The sequence below is a fragment of the Octopus bimaculoides genome, chromosome 23 (genome assembly GCF_046866305.1).
Source record: "Octopus bimaculoides isolate indiv1 chromosome 23, ASM4686630v1, whole genome shotgun sequence".
In the NCBI taxonomy this organism is placed as follows: domain Eukaryota; kingdom Metazoa; phylum Mollusca; class Cephalopoda; order Octopoda; family Octopodidae; genus Octopus; species Octopus bimaculoides.
Window position 1 is genome coordinate 21,169,560 of NC_142950.1, and position 18,780 is coordinate 21,188,339.

The 18,780-nt window shown below is 37.3% G+C and overlaps 1 protein-coding gene across 1 annotated transcript in view; it reads left to right on the forward strand.

Moving 5' to 3' along the window:
- Positions 1-18,780, forward strand: part of LOC106884220 (uncharacterized) — a 122,545-nt gene that overhangs the window by 49,832 nt on the left and 53,933 nt on the right. The window contains exons 12-17 of the mRNA XM_089340306.1: positions 3,749-3,863; positions 7,108-7,272; positions 8,296-8,523; positions 15,350-15,459; positions 16,666-16,711; positions 17,798-17,895. Coding sequence (XP_089196432.1) covers positions 3,749-3,863; positions 7,108-7,272; positions 8,296-8,523; positions 15,350-15,459; positions 16,666-16,711; positions 17,798-17,895 — 762 coding nt within the window. The remainder of the gene's footprint in view (positions 1-3,748; positions 3,864-7,107; positions 7,273-8,295; positions 8,524-15,349; positions 15,460-16,665; positions 16,712-17,797; positions 17,896-18,780) is intronic.

Sequence of the window (18,780 nt, forward strand, 5' to 3'; positions counted from 1 at the left end):
TACCTACACCTTTTCTACAGATCGACTGGAGGGTGTGTGTGATGTGTTTGCTTTCCTACTTACTAGGATTTTTTGCTACATTGACTCTAAGGCCCTTCGATTCTAAACCTTGCTTCCACACCTGAAATTTCTTCTCTAATTCTAGTAGTGATTCTGCTATGAGAGCCAGGTTATCAGCATAGAAGAGCTCCCAGGGGCAACCTGTCTTGAATTCCTCTGTTATTGCTTGGAGGACAATGATGAATAAGAGGGAGCTGAGGGCTGATCCTTGGTGGACCCCTACTTTTACCTAGAATTCTTCACTATACTCATTGCCTAACCTTATTATTGGCATCTCCGGATAGGGCCTGTAAGCCTTTATTAATTGTTCATCAATCCCTAGTTTCCACATTGCCCACCAGATATGGGATCGGGGAACCCTGTCAAAGGCTTTCTCCAAGTCCACAAAAGCCAAGTATAAGGGTTTATCTTTGGCTAGGTATTTCTCATGCAGTTGCCGTACCAGGAATATAGCATCAGTGGTGCTTCTACCTGGCACAAAACCGAACTGCATCTCATCTCAGCACACTCTGTCCCTAATTAGTTGGGCCATGACCCTCTCCATGACCTTTATCACCTGATAAAATATATAAAAGTATTAAAATATGTAATATGCATGGATCTTCGTGGTTTTTGTCACTGCTTACTATTTTGTTCCAATTGTTTTCAAATTTGGAGTATGGATTAAGTTTTGTATATTAATTATGAAAATGAAATTCATTTTCCCTATAAATCCATAATTGAAAAGTTATTAGCCTTTAAAATTTGCAAAATTTGGGTATTTTAGCAAATCAGAAGCAAGTATTTTACACATCACCATGGCGAAAATTTCTATTTCCATAGTAACCAAAGCAAAGAAGCACCACATGTTGCGTAGCTGATTGCAAAGAACTGTTTCCATAGTAACCAAAGATGCTGTGCATGCACACAAGGAGGAGAAGGAGATATGAAAAAGATAATTTATTTCATAAAATCCTAGTTTAATATTTTGACATGCCGATGTCTCCCTCCTTGCTGATGATGGAAGAGGCAGCGAACATGCTGTTTTCTGATTGGCTGAAAATTCTGAAAATTATCAAACTTTGAATACCTGTAACATTTTTGCAAAATTTTTCTAGAATGTATAAATAACAAATCTGTTATTCATTTATATGATACATTAAAAAATTTTTGAAAGATAATTGTAAACAGTGACGAAAACCACAAAGATCCATATGCACATATAAAAGATAAAAATAATAATAAAATAAGTAAAAGTAAATAATATTAATAAAAATTAAATAAAAATGATAAAATATATTCAGACTATGTTAAGTCATACAGACCTCAATAAAATAATAAAAAATAAGAAAAGGTAATAAATATAATAAAAGAAATAAATATTAATATTAAAATATATGAAATAAAATGAAAATAAAAATAAAATAAAATGAAAAATATATGATATAAATAAATAAAAATATATGTGGGCAAGTTAAAAATAATAAATGAATATAATAATAAATAAATAAAACTAAAAATAAAGGTAAAAATAAGATAAAATAAAAATAAAACCGTTATGAACAGATGTGAATTGCGTATGTTAATTTGTGTGTGCATGGATGTTTATTGTCTACGTTAATTTGTGTGTGTGTGTGTATGCATGTTATTAAATATATTTGGGTAAGATGAAAATAAGAGTAAATAAAAAATAATAAAAACAATAATAAATATAAATAAATAAAAATAGAAATAAAGTAGAAATTTAAGTAAGAATGAAAGTAAGATAAAAATGAAGATAAAAGATAAAAAATAAAATCATTATAAATATGGATGTCTATCGTCTAAATTAATTTATGTGTGTGTGTGTGCGTGTGTGTGTGTGTGTGTGTATGGATGTTTATTGTCTAGGTTGATTTTTGGTGTGTGTTTATGCATGTTAGTAAAAAAGCTTATCTAATCAAATTTATTTATAAATGCATTTGTCTATAATTCTGAAATTCAAATAGTATTATTTAGTATTATCGATAGATTTACAATTTAAATTTTAAAATATCATGTATTATATTAGACGGTCAATTATTAAAGATTAGTACTCAATATTATGATTAATTGAACTCTTAAGTAATATGTTATATATTATATATATTACTATTTATATTTTATATTCAGTTTATAGATTAAGTTATAGTTATTATATTATGTTTATATTTAAGATATTCAATTTTGTTATTTATTCATTATATTTTCTAAAAACAAATTTAGAGTAATGATTACAAGTTGAAATCTCCTCTTTTCTTGAATTAAGAAGTTTGTGTTTAGATATTAGGATCTAAGAAACCTCTTTATTTTTATCAACATTTATTATTTACTTTTACTTATTTAATTTTTTTTTAGTTTTATTTTTATATGCGCATCTCATTTTATTTTATATCTTAAGAAAAATATTAACGCACACACATACACACATGCGCATGCAAAAATAACTAAACATACGCTTATCTACTTAGTCTGTTAGAATGTCTCAACAGGTTAACATGTAACTTCCTTAATGTCCTTTCACCCTGATGATATTCCACTCAAAATCTTCAGTTGAGTGTGAATTGAAATAACTGTAGGCAATGTTAATTAATAAATTAATTTTAGTCATTAAATTTCTCCATATTTAACTGTGTATATATATATATATATATATATATATATATATATATATATATATATATATATATAGGTTATGTTAAAAGTTAAAGTTTAGATTGGCGACTTTAAAAATGTAGTAGCCAACCGTTGATCTGGGTATGTCACTCGTAGTGTGCCTTGAGAACACGTTCACCACATACAGCTACAAGGCATCATCTGCGCTACTGCATTTTAGTCACAGGATTGTGTAAGGAATTCTTTGGTGCATGTTTAGTATATTTTGAATGATTGATATACATTTATATACATATATACACATACACAGATACACACACACACACTATATACACACACTATATATACACACACATATATATATATGCACAAACATGCAAACATGCAAACTAGGGAGCAGTGTAAATGTAAGCCGAAACGATCGTCGAGCTAAATAGAGCTTACAGTACACTTGTCTTTCCTAACAATTATTTGATATATATATGGTGGAGGCGCAATGGCCCAGTGGTTAGGGCAGCGGACTCGCAGTCAAAGGATCGCAGTTTTGATTTCCAGACCAGGCGTTGTGAGTGTTTGAGCAAAAACACCTAAAGCTCCACGAGGCTCCGGCAGGGGATGGTGATGAACCCTGCTGTATTCTTCCACCACAACTTTCTCTCACTCTTACTTCCTGTTTCTGTTGTACCTGTAATTCAAAGGGTCAGCCTTGTCACACTGTGTCACGCTGAATATTCCCCAAGAACTACGTTAAGGGTATACGTGTCTGTGGAGTGCTCAGTCACTTGCACATTAATTTCACGAGCAGGCTGTTCCGTTGATCAGATCAAATGGAACTCTCTACGTTGTAAGTGACGGAGTGCCAACAACTACTATATATGCATGAGTGTGTGTATTATATATGTACACACACACACATACACACATTATATTATGTATAATATTATGGATACATTGCATTTATTATATTGTAACATATATATTATAAATATTATATATTACGTTATATATTACATATTTCTTACACACACACACACACACACATTATAGCTATATAATAAATATTTATCAATTTCAGAGGAATTTCTTCTATAATTTCTTTGACTTCTCCGATGTTGTCAGTTACAAAGATTTCGATTCGTCTGCTTGTTACAATCAAACCAAAGACATAGTGTTCAAGATTACATATAAAGGTGAGAGTCAAAGTTTTGCTTCATATTATATGTACAATCGCTTCCTATGATATGCTAACATGTAAATACATGAGTGTGCACAAGTGCACATGCAATCACACATGCACGTACATACACACAATTGCTACTGCAAGTTTTGTAGGCCCCCAACGAGAGCACGACTCCCTCAGACTTCTAGAATGCTGAATGGAGAGATCTAGGAAGTCGAAGATGGCTACTTGAATATATATATATATATATATATATACTTTATTTAAAAGCAGCAGAAATATAACATATATATATATATATAATAATATAAATATTATATAAATATATGCATATATCCATACATATATGTACATATCTACATCTATATGTATACATAAAAAAAATATCAAACACAATGAGAAACGAAAACAGAAAACGAACTTTTTTCGAACAACAAAAAAAACAAGCAGAGAAACGAGACATGCAGCATAAAGAGTATAACCCTTCGTCAGTTGTCCTTGTTCCATCTACTCCGCAGCCGTCTAAGCATCCATAAGTCAGAAAAAATATGAACTCATATATTTGTCAATAGAGTGGGTATATCAATTGAAGTGCATAACATTATATATCCATAATGGATGTATATTACTGTACACTTCGATTTATGTATATATATATATAAATAATACAAAATGGGACAAGAATGCAAAACTTCCAGACAGTTAGGTGATACAAGAAAGGGACAACAAGACATCCCAATAGACGATACAAAGAAAACAAGGACAGGTCATTCGGAGTTTTCTTTCCTCAGTCGAGATCCAGATTATCTTTGCAATTTCGGCTGGTCATTAACATCACCTATATATATATATATATATATATATATATATATATAGATAGATAGATATGCAGGGCAGGGAATCGTCAATTAATAATAAAATTAATAATCAACAATTTTGCCGGGTAGCTCAGTATGAAAAAACCTTTTCGGTAAAATCATTTATAATCATAAATATATAGGGATTGACAGTAACCTGCTTGACAGTATGTTGGAGAAGCAGGTTACTGTCAATCCCTATATATTTATGATATATATATATATATATATATATATAGCTACATGTAGATCATTGGCGACTGTTTTCCCCTGTCTTCCTTTTCTCTTTGACTTTCCTGTCTCCTGTTTCTGAAGAGGAGCTTAACCCGAAACGTAAAACTACCTTTCTCTCCTTCCCTGAGCGTCTGCTAATACATTGCATGTACCACGTCCTCACATTGTTGTTTTTACTTGTGTATTTTCTTCGTTTCATTTTTTGGGATTAATTTTATAAATATATATAGGCACTACCGAATAAGTGTCACATATTTTTACAGATAAATATATATATATATATATATATATATATGTATATATAATGGTAATAGTAATATAGTTATAAAAAGGTTGAATTTAGATTTGTCCTTTAATTTGTAGGTTTCCCAAAAAGATTTCTAATATTGATTCTTCGTGTTTTGCTGGTAGTTTACAAGCGTAAATTTGCGAATATGAAAATAATACTTGTGTATGATGTGTTGTGAATTTATCAAAAGAAATACCAAAAAACACAACAATTTAGTTGACTAAATTGTTGAGTTTTAAGGGATTTCTTTCCATAAATTCACAACACATCATATATATATATATATATGTTGTTGTTGTTGTTGTTATCATTATTATTATTATTATTATTATTATTATTATTATTATTATTATTATTATTATTATTATTAAGGCGGCGAGCTGGCAGAATCGTTAGCATGCCTGACGAAATGCTTAGCGGTTTTTCGTCTGCCGCTACGAGCTCAGTTTTGCCAAGGTTGACTTTGCCTTTCATCCTTTTGTGGGGGTCTTTAAAATAAGTACCAGTTGAATACTGGGATCGATGTAATCGACTCATCCCCACCTCCCCCAAGATGCTCTAGTGGCAAAAATTTGAAATAATAATAATAATAATAATAATTATTATTATTGTTAAAGTGATGAGCTGGCAGGATCGTTAACACAATGGACAGAAAGCTTAGAAGTATTTCGCCTGTTGCTACATTCTGAGTTCAAATTCTGCAAAAGTCGACTTTGCCTTTCATCCTTTCGGGGTCGATAAACTTAGTACCAGTTATGCACTGGGGTCGATGCAATCGACTAGCTCCCTCCCCTAAAATTTCAGGCCTTGTCTCTGTAGTAGAAAGGATTATTATTATTATTATTATTATTATTATTATTATTATTATTTTCTAGTTAATTTGCATTTGATTTCACCTGACCAGATTTCAACCAGAGACTTAAGGCACGTATGTATTAGATGGAGAGAAACTTCCTGAGAGTGTGAGTGGTTGATGTCAACACGATTTTTTGAGACTCATAGATTGTTAGTTTCCCAGGGATCTGGTCAAAAAATTTGTCACTACCTTTCTTGTTCCTTCCTGGGGTACCTACAACAACAGGGGTGGTTTTGGTATTTAATCGCCACATCTCAATCTGAAGGTCCTTATATTTCGACAGTTTTTCAAATTCCTTTGTTCAGATGTTTTTATCAGTAGACACTATCATATCAATTAACAAGCACGTTTCTTGTCTTAAGTCTTTGATGACGATGCCTGGTATGTTAGCATTTTATTACCTCCACCTTCGCTAAGGCGGAGGTATTGTTTTCAGTCATCTTTGTTTGCTTGTTTGTTTGTCCGTGGACAATATATCTCAAGAACCACTGGATAGATTTGGATGAAACATTCAGGGATGTTTGGCCTCGTGACTGGCACGTACTGATTAGATTTTGGGATTGATCCAGTACCGGACAAGGATTCTGGATTATTTTTCTTGTTTTTTTTTTTGTTTTTTTAAAAATTTTTGACAGCGGTTGAGTTCATTTTTAGTATTTGCATTTGTGACAGCAGTTGAATTTATTTCAGATATTCTCATTTTAAAAATCATCTCGGGCTAATCATTGAGAGGACGTTGGTGTTGCCTTGGTGGAAGTTTGCATTCTCTGAGTGCTCTTGTTGTTGTTGTTATTATTATTATTATTATTATTATTATTATTATTATTATTATTATTATGTTGTTTTTTTTCTTCTTTCTTCAAATTTTCTCCCATTTCTCGCCGAGTGTTTTCCATACACCTATTATTGTTATTATTATTATTATTATTATTATTATTATTATTATTATTATTATTATTATTATTATTATTATTATTATTATTATTTATGTGTTTCTATTATTCTTTTCTTTTTACAGGCCAATATATACCATCGTTAATAAATGCTTTTGAGAAGACAGCACACAGTCAAATAGCTGACTATGGTAAAGTTAGTCATTACAGAGTGCAAAACATGCATTTGGAATATGATGATGATTATGTGTTTCTTTTTGCCAGCATAATTGATCCGGCTCCCCCAGAGAGTGAGTATGTCCTCTACAACTCTCTCTCTCTCTGTCTCTCTCTCTCTCTCTCTCACACACACACACAATATTAATATTTCTATTTTTGAAAAACCAGTGGATGTTTTCCACTGAATACATGTAAATAAACCTTCGAACAGACAGTCAACAGCGATGCCTGATGGGTTCGGCTACTCCACATTAATAAGGGGCAATCACCCTGAAACTAGTCTGTGGATGTTGAACCAGCAAAGGGAAGCTGCTGACCTCCCCTGTTTGAAGGTTGTAATGGACATAGGTTTGTGTGTCACATAGCTAGCCAGAGGCAATGGCCTCTTGGAACTAATCAACGGCAGCATTCATCCTATTTTCCTGGACTGCCCTGTTAGCTTGGCGATAACTATTAGTTTCCAGTACTGCTGCCGTAGTTTCCTTTAGAGAGATTTAGAAATATTAATATATATAGATATATACATCAAGTTTTCATGTGTATGTAACTACAGATAACCACCAAAATGTATTCTAATCAAAATAAGCGAAATGGAGATTAAAGAATGAGGTACCATTTGACAAATCACTTGACAAGGCAGATCTGCACCAAATGATGTACCACAACTATTTGTACAGCATCTTACGCACAAGGAACCAATACACAATGAGTTGAGACAATTGTAGTGATTAATAAAGAATCTTGTGAATTCTTTCTCTTTTTCTTGTATGTTATAAATTCTACGAACATGAAAGAATTCCTGAAGTAAATCCAATGGCATTTATATCGATACTGTTGATGACATTAGGTAGCTGAATACAGTGAACAAGCTTTAAACAGCGTACTACAAGGTGTATACCCAAGTTTAAGATTATTACTTAAATATACATTGTAGATATAATAAGGTCTGTTAACTGGAAATTGGGGTGGGGTTCTTTAATAAATTCAGTCTCATCCATTCTACCTTCCCATATGTTTGTAGTACTTTGACCAATATTCTTTGGTGTTGGGTCAGTCTTAGAAACAAATTAAATCATTCTTTCTATATTTTGCAGCTTTATTTACACTGCATGAAAATAAAATGATAAAATCTAAAACAAACCGGCTTCTAATGTTCAAACACTTCACAGTGAATTTGTGTGCAGAGGAGTGTGTTGAGTATACTGGCTGTTATGGATTCGAACTGTCAGCAGATAGTGTGTGCACTCTAACTGTTATGAAGTTCTCCGAGGAAAAGGCTGACAGTCAGTTGCAAGATAGCCAAGGAACCAACTTTTATGCCAGTAAGTTCTTCTTCTTCTTCTTCTTCTTCTTCTTCTTCTTCTTCTTCTTCTTCTTCTTCTTCTTCTTCTTCTTCTACTACTACTACTACTACTACTACTACTACTATTTACTTGTTACTGTTGTTTTTCTTCTTCCTCTTCTGCTTATTCTTCCTCTTCTGCTTATTCTCTCTCTTCTTTTTGAGTGGGATTGTACAGAAACTGTATAGAAGCCCATCATACATGCATGCATATATATGTATTGTAAATGTCATTAGGAGGTCCATGTTAACACACAGAAGATTCTGTGTGTTAACATGAGCCTCCAAATGACAATGCAAACTTCATATAATGAAGACACCCTTGGCCTGAATGATAGCCTGCAGTATACACTTTGCCTGGATAGTTACTACTTCTGAGGTTCCACTTGTTATGAAAAATATCAGCTCCATTCCTTAACTCTTGGATTTTAATTTGCCTGTCAGGCAACCCTGGCTGCCAACCATGGACTATAGAATAACTTTTTTCAGCTTATTATACTTCAATCATCATCATCATCATCGTCGTCGTCGTCGTTGTTTAACGTCTGCTTTCTATACTGGCATGGGTTGGACGGATTGACTGAGAGCTGGCGAGCCAGAAGGCTGCACCAGGCTCCAATCTTATCTGGGAAAGTTGGATGCCCTTCCTAATGCCAGCCACTCTGAGAGTGTAGTGGGTGCTTTTACTTGCTACCAGCATGAGGGCCAGTCAGGTAGTACTGGCATCGACCTTGCTCAAATGGTGCTTTTTACAAGCCACCTGCACAGGAGCCAGTCCGGCGGCACTGGCAACGACCACGCTTGAATGGTATTTTTTATGTGCCACTGGCACAGGAGCCAGTCAGGTGACGCTAGCGACGATCACGTTCAAATGGTGCTTTTTACATGCCATCGGTACAGGAGCCAGTCAGTAGTCCTGGCAATGATCAAGCTTCAATGGTGCTTTTAATGTTCCACTGGCACAGGTGCCAATCAGGCAGTACTGTCATCAGCCACAACAATGATTTCACTTCCCTCAACAGGTCTTCGCAAGTGTAGTTTACTGTCCAATGATTGAAGGGTACTCTTAAGTGGGCTGGTTATGCAGCACTGGCATAGGCCATGGTTATGGTCTCACTTGGCTTGCTGGGTATTCTCAAGCACAGCATATCTCCAAATGTCTCAGTCACTTGTCATTGCCTCGGTGAGGCCCAATGTTTGAAGGTCATGCTTCACCACCTCATCCCAGGTCTTCCTGAGTCTACCTCTTCTACAGGTTCCCTCAACTGCTAAGGTGTGACACTTTTTCACACAGCTGATCTCATTTATTCACAACACATGATCATACCAGCGCAGTCGTCTCTCTTGCACACCACATCTGATGCTTCTTATGTCCAACTTTTCTCTCAGGGCGCTTACACTCTGCCGTGTATGCACACTGACATTACACATCCAGCAGAGCATACTGGCTTCATTTCTTGCAAGCTTACACATGTACTCAGCAGTCATGGCCCATATTTCACTGCCATGTAGTATGGCTGTTCACATACGTGTCATACAGTCTACCTTTTACTCTGAGTGAGAGGCCCTTTGTCACCAGCAAAAGTAGGAGCTCTCTGAACTTTGCCCAGGTTATTCTTATTCTAGCAGCTACACTTTCAGAGCATCCACCCCTGCTACTGAATTGGTCACCAGGTGACAGAAACTATCAACAACTTGTAGTTTTTCCCCCTGGAATGTGATGGAAGCTGTTCTCTGCACATTTTCAGCATTTATTGCTCCTGAGCATTTGCCACACAAAAAACTATCTTCCCAGTTAGCCTTCCTTTGATATTGCTGCACTTCTTATGTGACCATAGCTTACACTGGGTACACCTTAAGGAGTTTCTACCTACACCTTTTCTACAGATCGAGCAGGGTCATTTACCTGAAGGAATTTGTAGTTTGTCTGCCTTCCTACTTATTAAGACTTTGGTTTTAGCTAGGTTGACTCTAAGGCCCTTTGATTCTAATTCTTGCTTCCACACCTGAAACTTCTCCTCTAGTTCTGATAATGACTCAGCAATTAGAGCAAGGTCGTCAGCATAGAGGAGCTCCCAGGGGCATCTTGTCTTATATTCCTCTGTTATTGCCTGGAGGACTATGATGATTAAGGGTGGGGGGCTGAGGACTGATCCTTGGTTCACCCTTACCCCTACCCGGAATTCTTCACTGTACTAGTCGCCAACCTTCATCTTACTGACAGCGTCCCTGTACATGGCTTGTACAGCTCTCACTAACCACTCATCTATCCCTAGTTTCCGCATTGACCACCAGATAAGGGATCAGGGGACCCTGTCAAAGGCTTTCTCCATGTCAACGAAAGCCAGGTACAGAAGTTTATCTTTGGTTAGGTATTTCTTCTGCAGCTGTCTTACCAGAAATATAGCATCAGTGGTGCTTTTCCCTGGCATAAACCCAAACCGCATCTCATCTAGACTGACTCTCTCCCCAATTAGTTGGGCTATGATCCTCTCTATGACTTTCATCGCCTGATCCAACAACTTGATACCTCTGTAATTATTTGTGTCTAATGCGCAACCTTTGTAGCAGTTGACTATGGTGCTATAGTCACCTGGTTGACAATACGGGTGACTAGACTATAACTGACACCACCAGATATTTTAAACATCTTTGCAGTGATTCCTTGTGAGCCAGGGGCTTTCCCTGTCTTCATACCCTTAATTGCTTTCTCCACCAAGGTACTGTCAATTCAGATAGCTGGTCCCTCTGTTGGGTCAACATTCAGCAAACTCTCTTTCTCTCATTCATTCTCTTTATTTAGCAACCTTTCATAGTGGTGTCTCCAAGCCTCTCTCCTTGCAGCTTCATTAGATGCAAGTGAACCGTCATCCATGCGTACACATTTCTCTCCTATGACATCACGATTCTCTCATGCACTATCATGCAACATAAAATATTTCAAGTCTTTGGTCCTCACGACGCAGAGCATTGGCAAATTTTTTCTTATCTGCTTCCCCTCTGGCTAAATAAACCTGTCTCCTAGCTCTCCTTCTGGCAGTCTGATACAGTTCCCCGCTACCACCATTCTTCCAGTCCTTCCATGCCTGTTTCTTTTTCCTAATGGCCCTGTCAACTACATTGTTCCACCACCACGTTACTTTGGGTTGAGAGGGGACTTTGCAACATCCACACATCTCATCAGTGGCCCTCAACAGGTTGTCCCATAGAAACCTCCAGTTGTCTTCCACATCATGTGATGCTATATCCCCCTCTATTTTGTCAAAAGCTTCGAGTAATATGTCTCTAAATCTCTGTCCATTCACAGGATCCTTAATCTTCCAAACCCTTCTCCTCCAAGTTGGTTGTCTTATGGGCATCCATTTAGCTCTGATCCTGAAGTCGCTAACTACTGATTTATGTTGTGGGGTGCATTCTACGCCTGGGAAGGTTTTGGCATTTATAAGTAGCCATCTTTCCCATTTCCTGGTGAGGATGTAGTCAATTTGTCTAGTGTGTCTACTAGATCAGTAGGTGACTCGGTGACTGGCAGGTTTCCTGAAGTTAGTATTACAAACCATCAGATCATTTGCATCGCAGAACTCCAGCAGCCTGGTTCCCTCCTCATTGCGGGAACCAAAACCATAGCCTCCATGTCTGCCATGGAAGCCCCTTGCATGTTGTCCAACATGCCCACTGAAGTCACCAGTCACAAATAGAGGGTCCCTGTCATTCGTCGATGAGGTAGTCTGCAAAAGAGTGTCATAAAATTGGTCTTTCTGTCCATCAAGTAGTCCTGGCTGAGGGGCATAGGCCAAGATAACGGTTCTTAACCTATGATGCAGCACTAATCTAATCATAAGTATTCTATCGCAGACTCTGGCTACCTCGATTACCTTGTGGGAAAAATTCACAACCTTATACACCTTATTTTCGTTCATATGTTTGAAAATGTTTATTGTTTTGTGTTCCAAATTTGTATAATGTTTGCATGTATAATATATTTTATCTAGTATAAATTTCGTTTGATTTCTTTTGATATTATCAGAGTAATGGCAATTTTACTGAAATTTTTTAGGGTGGTACATTCTTCTGTAAGATACCCTACACACACACACACACACACACACACACACACACACATGTATATATACTTTGTTGCTTTCGCGAATTCTCATAACTCTTTGTTGCAATCCAATTCCAATATTATGAATTTGAATTGAGAGCTTGAGTCATAGGGAATCTTTCAGTACCAATTCAAGAAGCACCGTTGGCTTAGTTGAGCTCTTCCACTACCTCTTCACAGTTCACCCTCTTCTCCATCTTTAACATGTTTGTTGAGTTTCTATGGGATACATTTCCATATATTCTCATAACACACCATATATATGTAATAATTTCATATTCGCAAATTTCTTATGCCACTAAGCTACCAGCGAAATATGAAAAATCTTTGTTAGAAATCGCCCTTTGGAACCCTCCAAAGTGAAGAATGAAATATAATTCAATCTTTTCACACACACACACACACACACACACACACACACACACACACACACACACACACACACACACACACACACACACACACACACACACACACACACACACACACACACACACACACACACACACACACACACACACACACACACACACACACACACACACACACACACACACAGGGCATCCAGCTGTAGAAACTTTGCCAGATAGGATTGGAGCCTGGTGCAGCCTTCTAGCTTGCCAGCCCTCAGTCAAACCGTTCAACCCATGCCAACATGGAAAGTGGATGTTAAACGACAACGATGATGATGATGATGATATATAACAAAGTACAGGTGAAGATATAAACCTTGGAGGGATAAAAATATCCAAGAATGTACTGGTTGAATACCTAACGATATAGGCACATACATATGTATTATTAATATTATTAAAAGTTAATGTTATTAAAACCAAGAGAGAAGATGGAGACAAGATTAATAAAAGTTTATTAATACATTGACAAGACCAGACCTACAATTGCTTCAATTCATCACTGGCAGCATAAAATCAACCAAATTTAATTTAATTTAACTAAAACAATTTAGTTAATTACTACAAGTGAGAATATCTTCAGGGAAGGAAGTACAAAGAAATTTAACATATTTAAAACATCCTAAATGCTTTAAAAAGGAAGAATACAGTGTACCGAATTGCATCTCGGTACATGTTTTTTTCAGAATAAATTCAGCACTGAATATATTCTGGTTATTTATTTAATTAATCCAATAATAGGATGAATTCTTTTATAAGAATTTATCAAGTAGCTAGCGTGAAAAAAACCTCATAAGGGAAAAAATCCATCATTTATTTATACTAAGACGGACTCTAAGGTCAAACTACCATAATAAACACGGTAGTTTGACCTTAGAGTCCCTCTTAGCGTGAGGCATTCTTGTATAGTAATGCCCTTATATAAATAAATAAATATATATATATATATTTATTTGTGAATTAAGGCTGTGATGTTGAGCACTTATTTCCATCATACAATATTTATGTATGTATATATATATCATCATCATCATCATCATCATCACCATCATCATTTAACGTCCGCTTTCCATGCTAGCATGGGTTGGACGATTTGACTGGGGACTGGTGAACCAGATGGCTACACCAGACTCCAGTATGATCTGGCAGAGTTTCTACAGCTGGATGCCCTTCCTAACGCCAACCACTCCGAGAGTGTAGTGGGTGCGTTTTACATGCCACTGGCACGAGGACCAGTCAGGCGGTTCTGGCAATGGCCATGCTCAAATGGTGTTTTTTACGTGCCGCCTGCACAGGAGCCAGTCCAATGTTTTGTTCACATGCCACTGGCACAAGTGCCAGAAAGGCGAACCTGGAAATGATTGCGCTCAAATGGTGCTTTTTGCATGCCACCGGCACGGAAGTGAGACCGCTGCTCTGGCAGTGATCCCGCTCAGATGGTGCTGTTAGCGCTCCGCTGGCACAGGTGCCAGTCATCGAATTTGGTTCAGTTTTGATCCAAATATATATTCGTGGCACTCCATTGGTTATGACAACAAGGGTTCCAGTTGATCTGATCAATGGAACAGCCTGCTTGTGAAATTAATGTGCAAGTGGCTGAGCATTCCACAGACACGTGTACCCTTAACGTAGTTCTCGGGGAGATTCAGCGTGACACAGAGTGTGACAAGGTTGGCCCACTGAAATACAGGTACAACAGAAACAGGAAGAAAGAGTGAGAGAAAGTTGTGGTGAAAGAGTACAGTAGGGTTCGCCCCCCCCCCCCCTGCTGGAGCTTCATGGAGCTTTAGATGTTTTCTCTCAATAAACACTCACAACGCCTGGTCTGGGAATCGAAACTGTGATCTTATGACTGCGCATCCACTGACCTAACCACTGGGACACTGCACCTCCACACACACACACACACACACACACACACACACACACACACACACACATATATATATATATATAAAATAGGCTTTTTTTAGTTTGTTTACTAAAAGCTCTCAATGATTTGGTTAGCCTGAAGCCAAGGGAGAAGACATTTGCCCAAGGTACCATGCATTAAGACTGAACTGGGGACCATATGTTTGAGAAGTGAACTTCTTACAACAGAACCATGATTGTGCCTATAGATAAAATAGAATAAATGTTTTAGAAGAATGAATGGTTGACTGTTTGACTAAAGCCCTTCCGTCTGGTCAGAGTTACAGGACTGTAACCAGCCAAAGAAAAGAATTACAGAATAAACAAAAAAATAATAAAAAATGAAATAACAAAGAGAGACACTTGTTCTTTTCCAGGAACCATGATGCACGACATGAAATGGGAAAGTAATTCCAATGTATGGAATAATTTATTTTCTAGTGTTTATAACAGAATTTTAGCATTTGACCTTATTGAACCAACTACCGTAAGTCTGATTTAGTTTTATTTTTTTGTACCTTGAAATTGTTTTTGTGGTATTGTTGTTTATGTAGTAGCTGTAATAGTGGTAATGGAAGTAGTAATGGAAGAACTTGTAGTTGTTGCCATATTTGTGGTTTGCTGTTGTTGTTTCCTCCCCCTCCTCCCCTCCTCCTCGTCACATCTTCCTTGTCACATCCTCCTCGTCACATCCTCCTCACCTCCTCCTCCTCCTCCTCACCTCCTCCTCCTCCTCACATCCTCCTCCTCACCTCCTCCTCCTCACATCCTCCTCCTCACCTCCTCCTCCTCACCTCCTCCTCCTCACCTCCTCCTCCTCCTCCTCACCTCCTCCTCCTCCTCACCTCCTCCTCCTCCTCCTCCTCCTCCTCCTCCTCCTCCTCCTCCTCCTCACCTCCTCCTCCTCCTCACCTCCTCCTCCTCCTCACCTCCTCCTCCTCCTCACCTCCTCCTCCTCCTCACCTCCTCCTCCTCCTCACCTCCTCCTCCTCCTCACCTCCTCCTCCTCCTCCTCCTCCTCCTCCTCCTCACATCCTCCTCCTCACATCCTCCTTCTCACATCCTCCTCTTCACCTCCTCCTCCTCCTCACCTCCTCCTCCTCCTCACCTCCTCCTCCTCACCTCCTCCTCCTCACCTCCTCCTCCTCACCTCCTCCTCCTCCTCCTCCTCACCTCCTCCTCCTCCTCACCTCCTCCTCCTCCTCACCTCCTCCTCCTCCCGCACCTCCTCCTCCTTCTCACCTCCTCACCTCCTCACCTCCTCACCTCCTCCTCCTCCTCCTCACATCCTCCTCCTCCTCACATCCTACTCCTCACATCCTCCTCCTCACATCCTCCCTCCTCCTGCTCCCCTCCCCCCTCCCCCCCTCTCCCTCTCCTCCTATGTATATATATGCACATGTGTGTGTGTGTGCGTGCGCGTGTGTGTGTGTGTATAGTAACATACATTATGTGAGTGATATTTTTAAGTGAGATGTTACAATCGTATCTGATCCTTCAACTGCTTCAATTCTGTGTATGTATATATATTTACTAGATTGCTTACATTTATTAATGGTTTTCTTCCCATTGTGTTGATGTGCCATTTTCTATCATTAATAAAACTGTCAGCATTTTTGACAACACAGATATGCTAGTATATATATAATTCCCAATGCTTCAGCAATATATTGTATATTTTTGGTTTTTGTAGCAAAAGAAATATGAATACACATCATACCACATAGAACTAATAAGAGGTCAGTTGTATTAATTCATCATAATATTTTCTATTGAAGTCAATGTATAAACATATCTTATATTTTACTTAGTAGTTTTCTTTGTCATTATTTCGGCAAGTATAATATGAATTGATAAAGTCATATTAAAAAAACGTGTAGAATTATCTCCCTCACTTCCCAAAATATAGAAAATTTAAGGTATAAATATAAGGTATTGACAAAAATTGAGATATTTTTCTCCTTACTGTATAATTATTTTCATTAATACTTCATGAAGTGGGTAATAGTGCTCCCTGAAAAAGGAATTGATGAGAGATAATTTTACATGAATCCTAAAGACAAAGAATTAGATTGCGGTAGGGATAAAAGATTATTCTAATCTTCAAAAATTACTTGGTACTCACTGTAATTTCATTTCTTTATAATGACTATTTATAAGTATTTGATAATTTCCATAACTTCCTTTCTTTGTGATAGCTGTTTATCAAAATTTGGTACTCTCTTTCTTTATAATGTCTATTTGACATTCCTTCTGATTTTATGCCTTCATGGCAAATATTTGTGAATATCTGATACTCTCTATGGCTTTCTTTCTTTATACTATCTCTGAATATTTGGTACTCCTTGTAACTTTCTCTCTGTAATAACTGTTGTTAGCATTTGCTATTGGTGGCTTCCTTCCTTTATAACAGTGGTTCTCAACTACTTTTTGCTTATGGATCCCTTTAATTACTGTTCTATTCTGGTGGGTCATCATAGTCATATGATGTTTAAAAACTTGTTTTAAAGAAATTTCTTTCAAAATTCCCATTTTGTTCACCATACGTTAACTTGTGTAGTTTGAACGATGTAAGATATTAGCAAAAGAAATCTGTTTCGTGCAATAAATACATCTAAAGCAAAATTTTTTAATGGACCCTAATGTAATTCTATGGGTTCCCAATTTACTGTTTTGCTTACATTGATCCCTCAAAATCTTATATGGATTCTCAGGTGTCATAAGGGCCCAGGTTGAGAACCATTGCATAATAATAACTATTTGTGGGCATTTAGTATTCCACATGACTTACTTTATAAAGATATTCTATATACATATAATACCAGGTGATGTCAGTAGCATTTCCATACCACTATTTGATAACCAAGTGTATTACCATGAAGAAATAACATTGCCGGTTTATGAAGAAACTGCTTATCATGAAGTAAGTACTGTGTTTTAGGTATGGCTAAATAACTGCTAAATATCTTAGTCCGTCCATCCATCCATCATCCATCAACCCATCCATCCATCCACCCACCCACCCAATACCCATCCACCCATCATCCATCCATCCATCCATCCCTCCGTTCATCCATCCATCTATCCACCCATCCACCTAGCCATACACCCACTCATCCATTCAATCACCCACCGATCCATCCATGCAGCCACCCATTTACCCACCCATCCACCCACCCTTCAACCCACCCATCCACCCACCCTTCAACCCACCCATCCACCCATCCATACACTATCCACCCATCTACCAGCCATTCACCCACCAATCCATCCATCTATCCACCCACCCACCCACCCACCCACCCACCAATCCATCCATCCATCCATCCGTCCATGCATGCATGCATCCATCCATTCACCCACTCATCCATGCAATGACTAAGGAAAATAGTCTAATAAAGGGTCGTATAAGCCCTTGACAGAATAAAGAAGGCTTTCCTGTTTGTGTGGGAGTCGAACCCACATTCCTTTGTTAATGCGACTAAATGTATTACCTTTATACCAGCGAATCAGCCTCCCTCTTCCTATCAAATTTAAGAAGTATAAAAGCTAATGTTTATTTTTTTTATATGTAAACAAACTTTCTATATGCTTTTGGTGTGAATGGTTTTTTTTTATATGGTTCTGTTTTTACAATCCTGTAAATAATAAATATGGTATTTTTATATAAGCTTAAAGCTTATTGTGATCTCCATGCAATGACTATGGAAAATAGTCTAATAAAGGGGCATATAAGTCCTCGACAGAAAAAAGTTCTTAAATTTGTTAGGAAAAGGAAGGCTAATTCGCTGGTGTAAAGGTAACACAC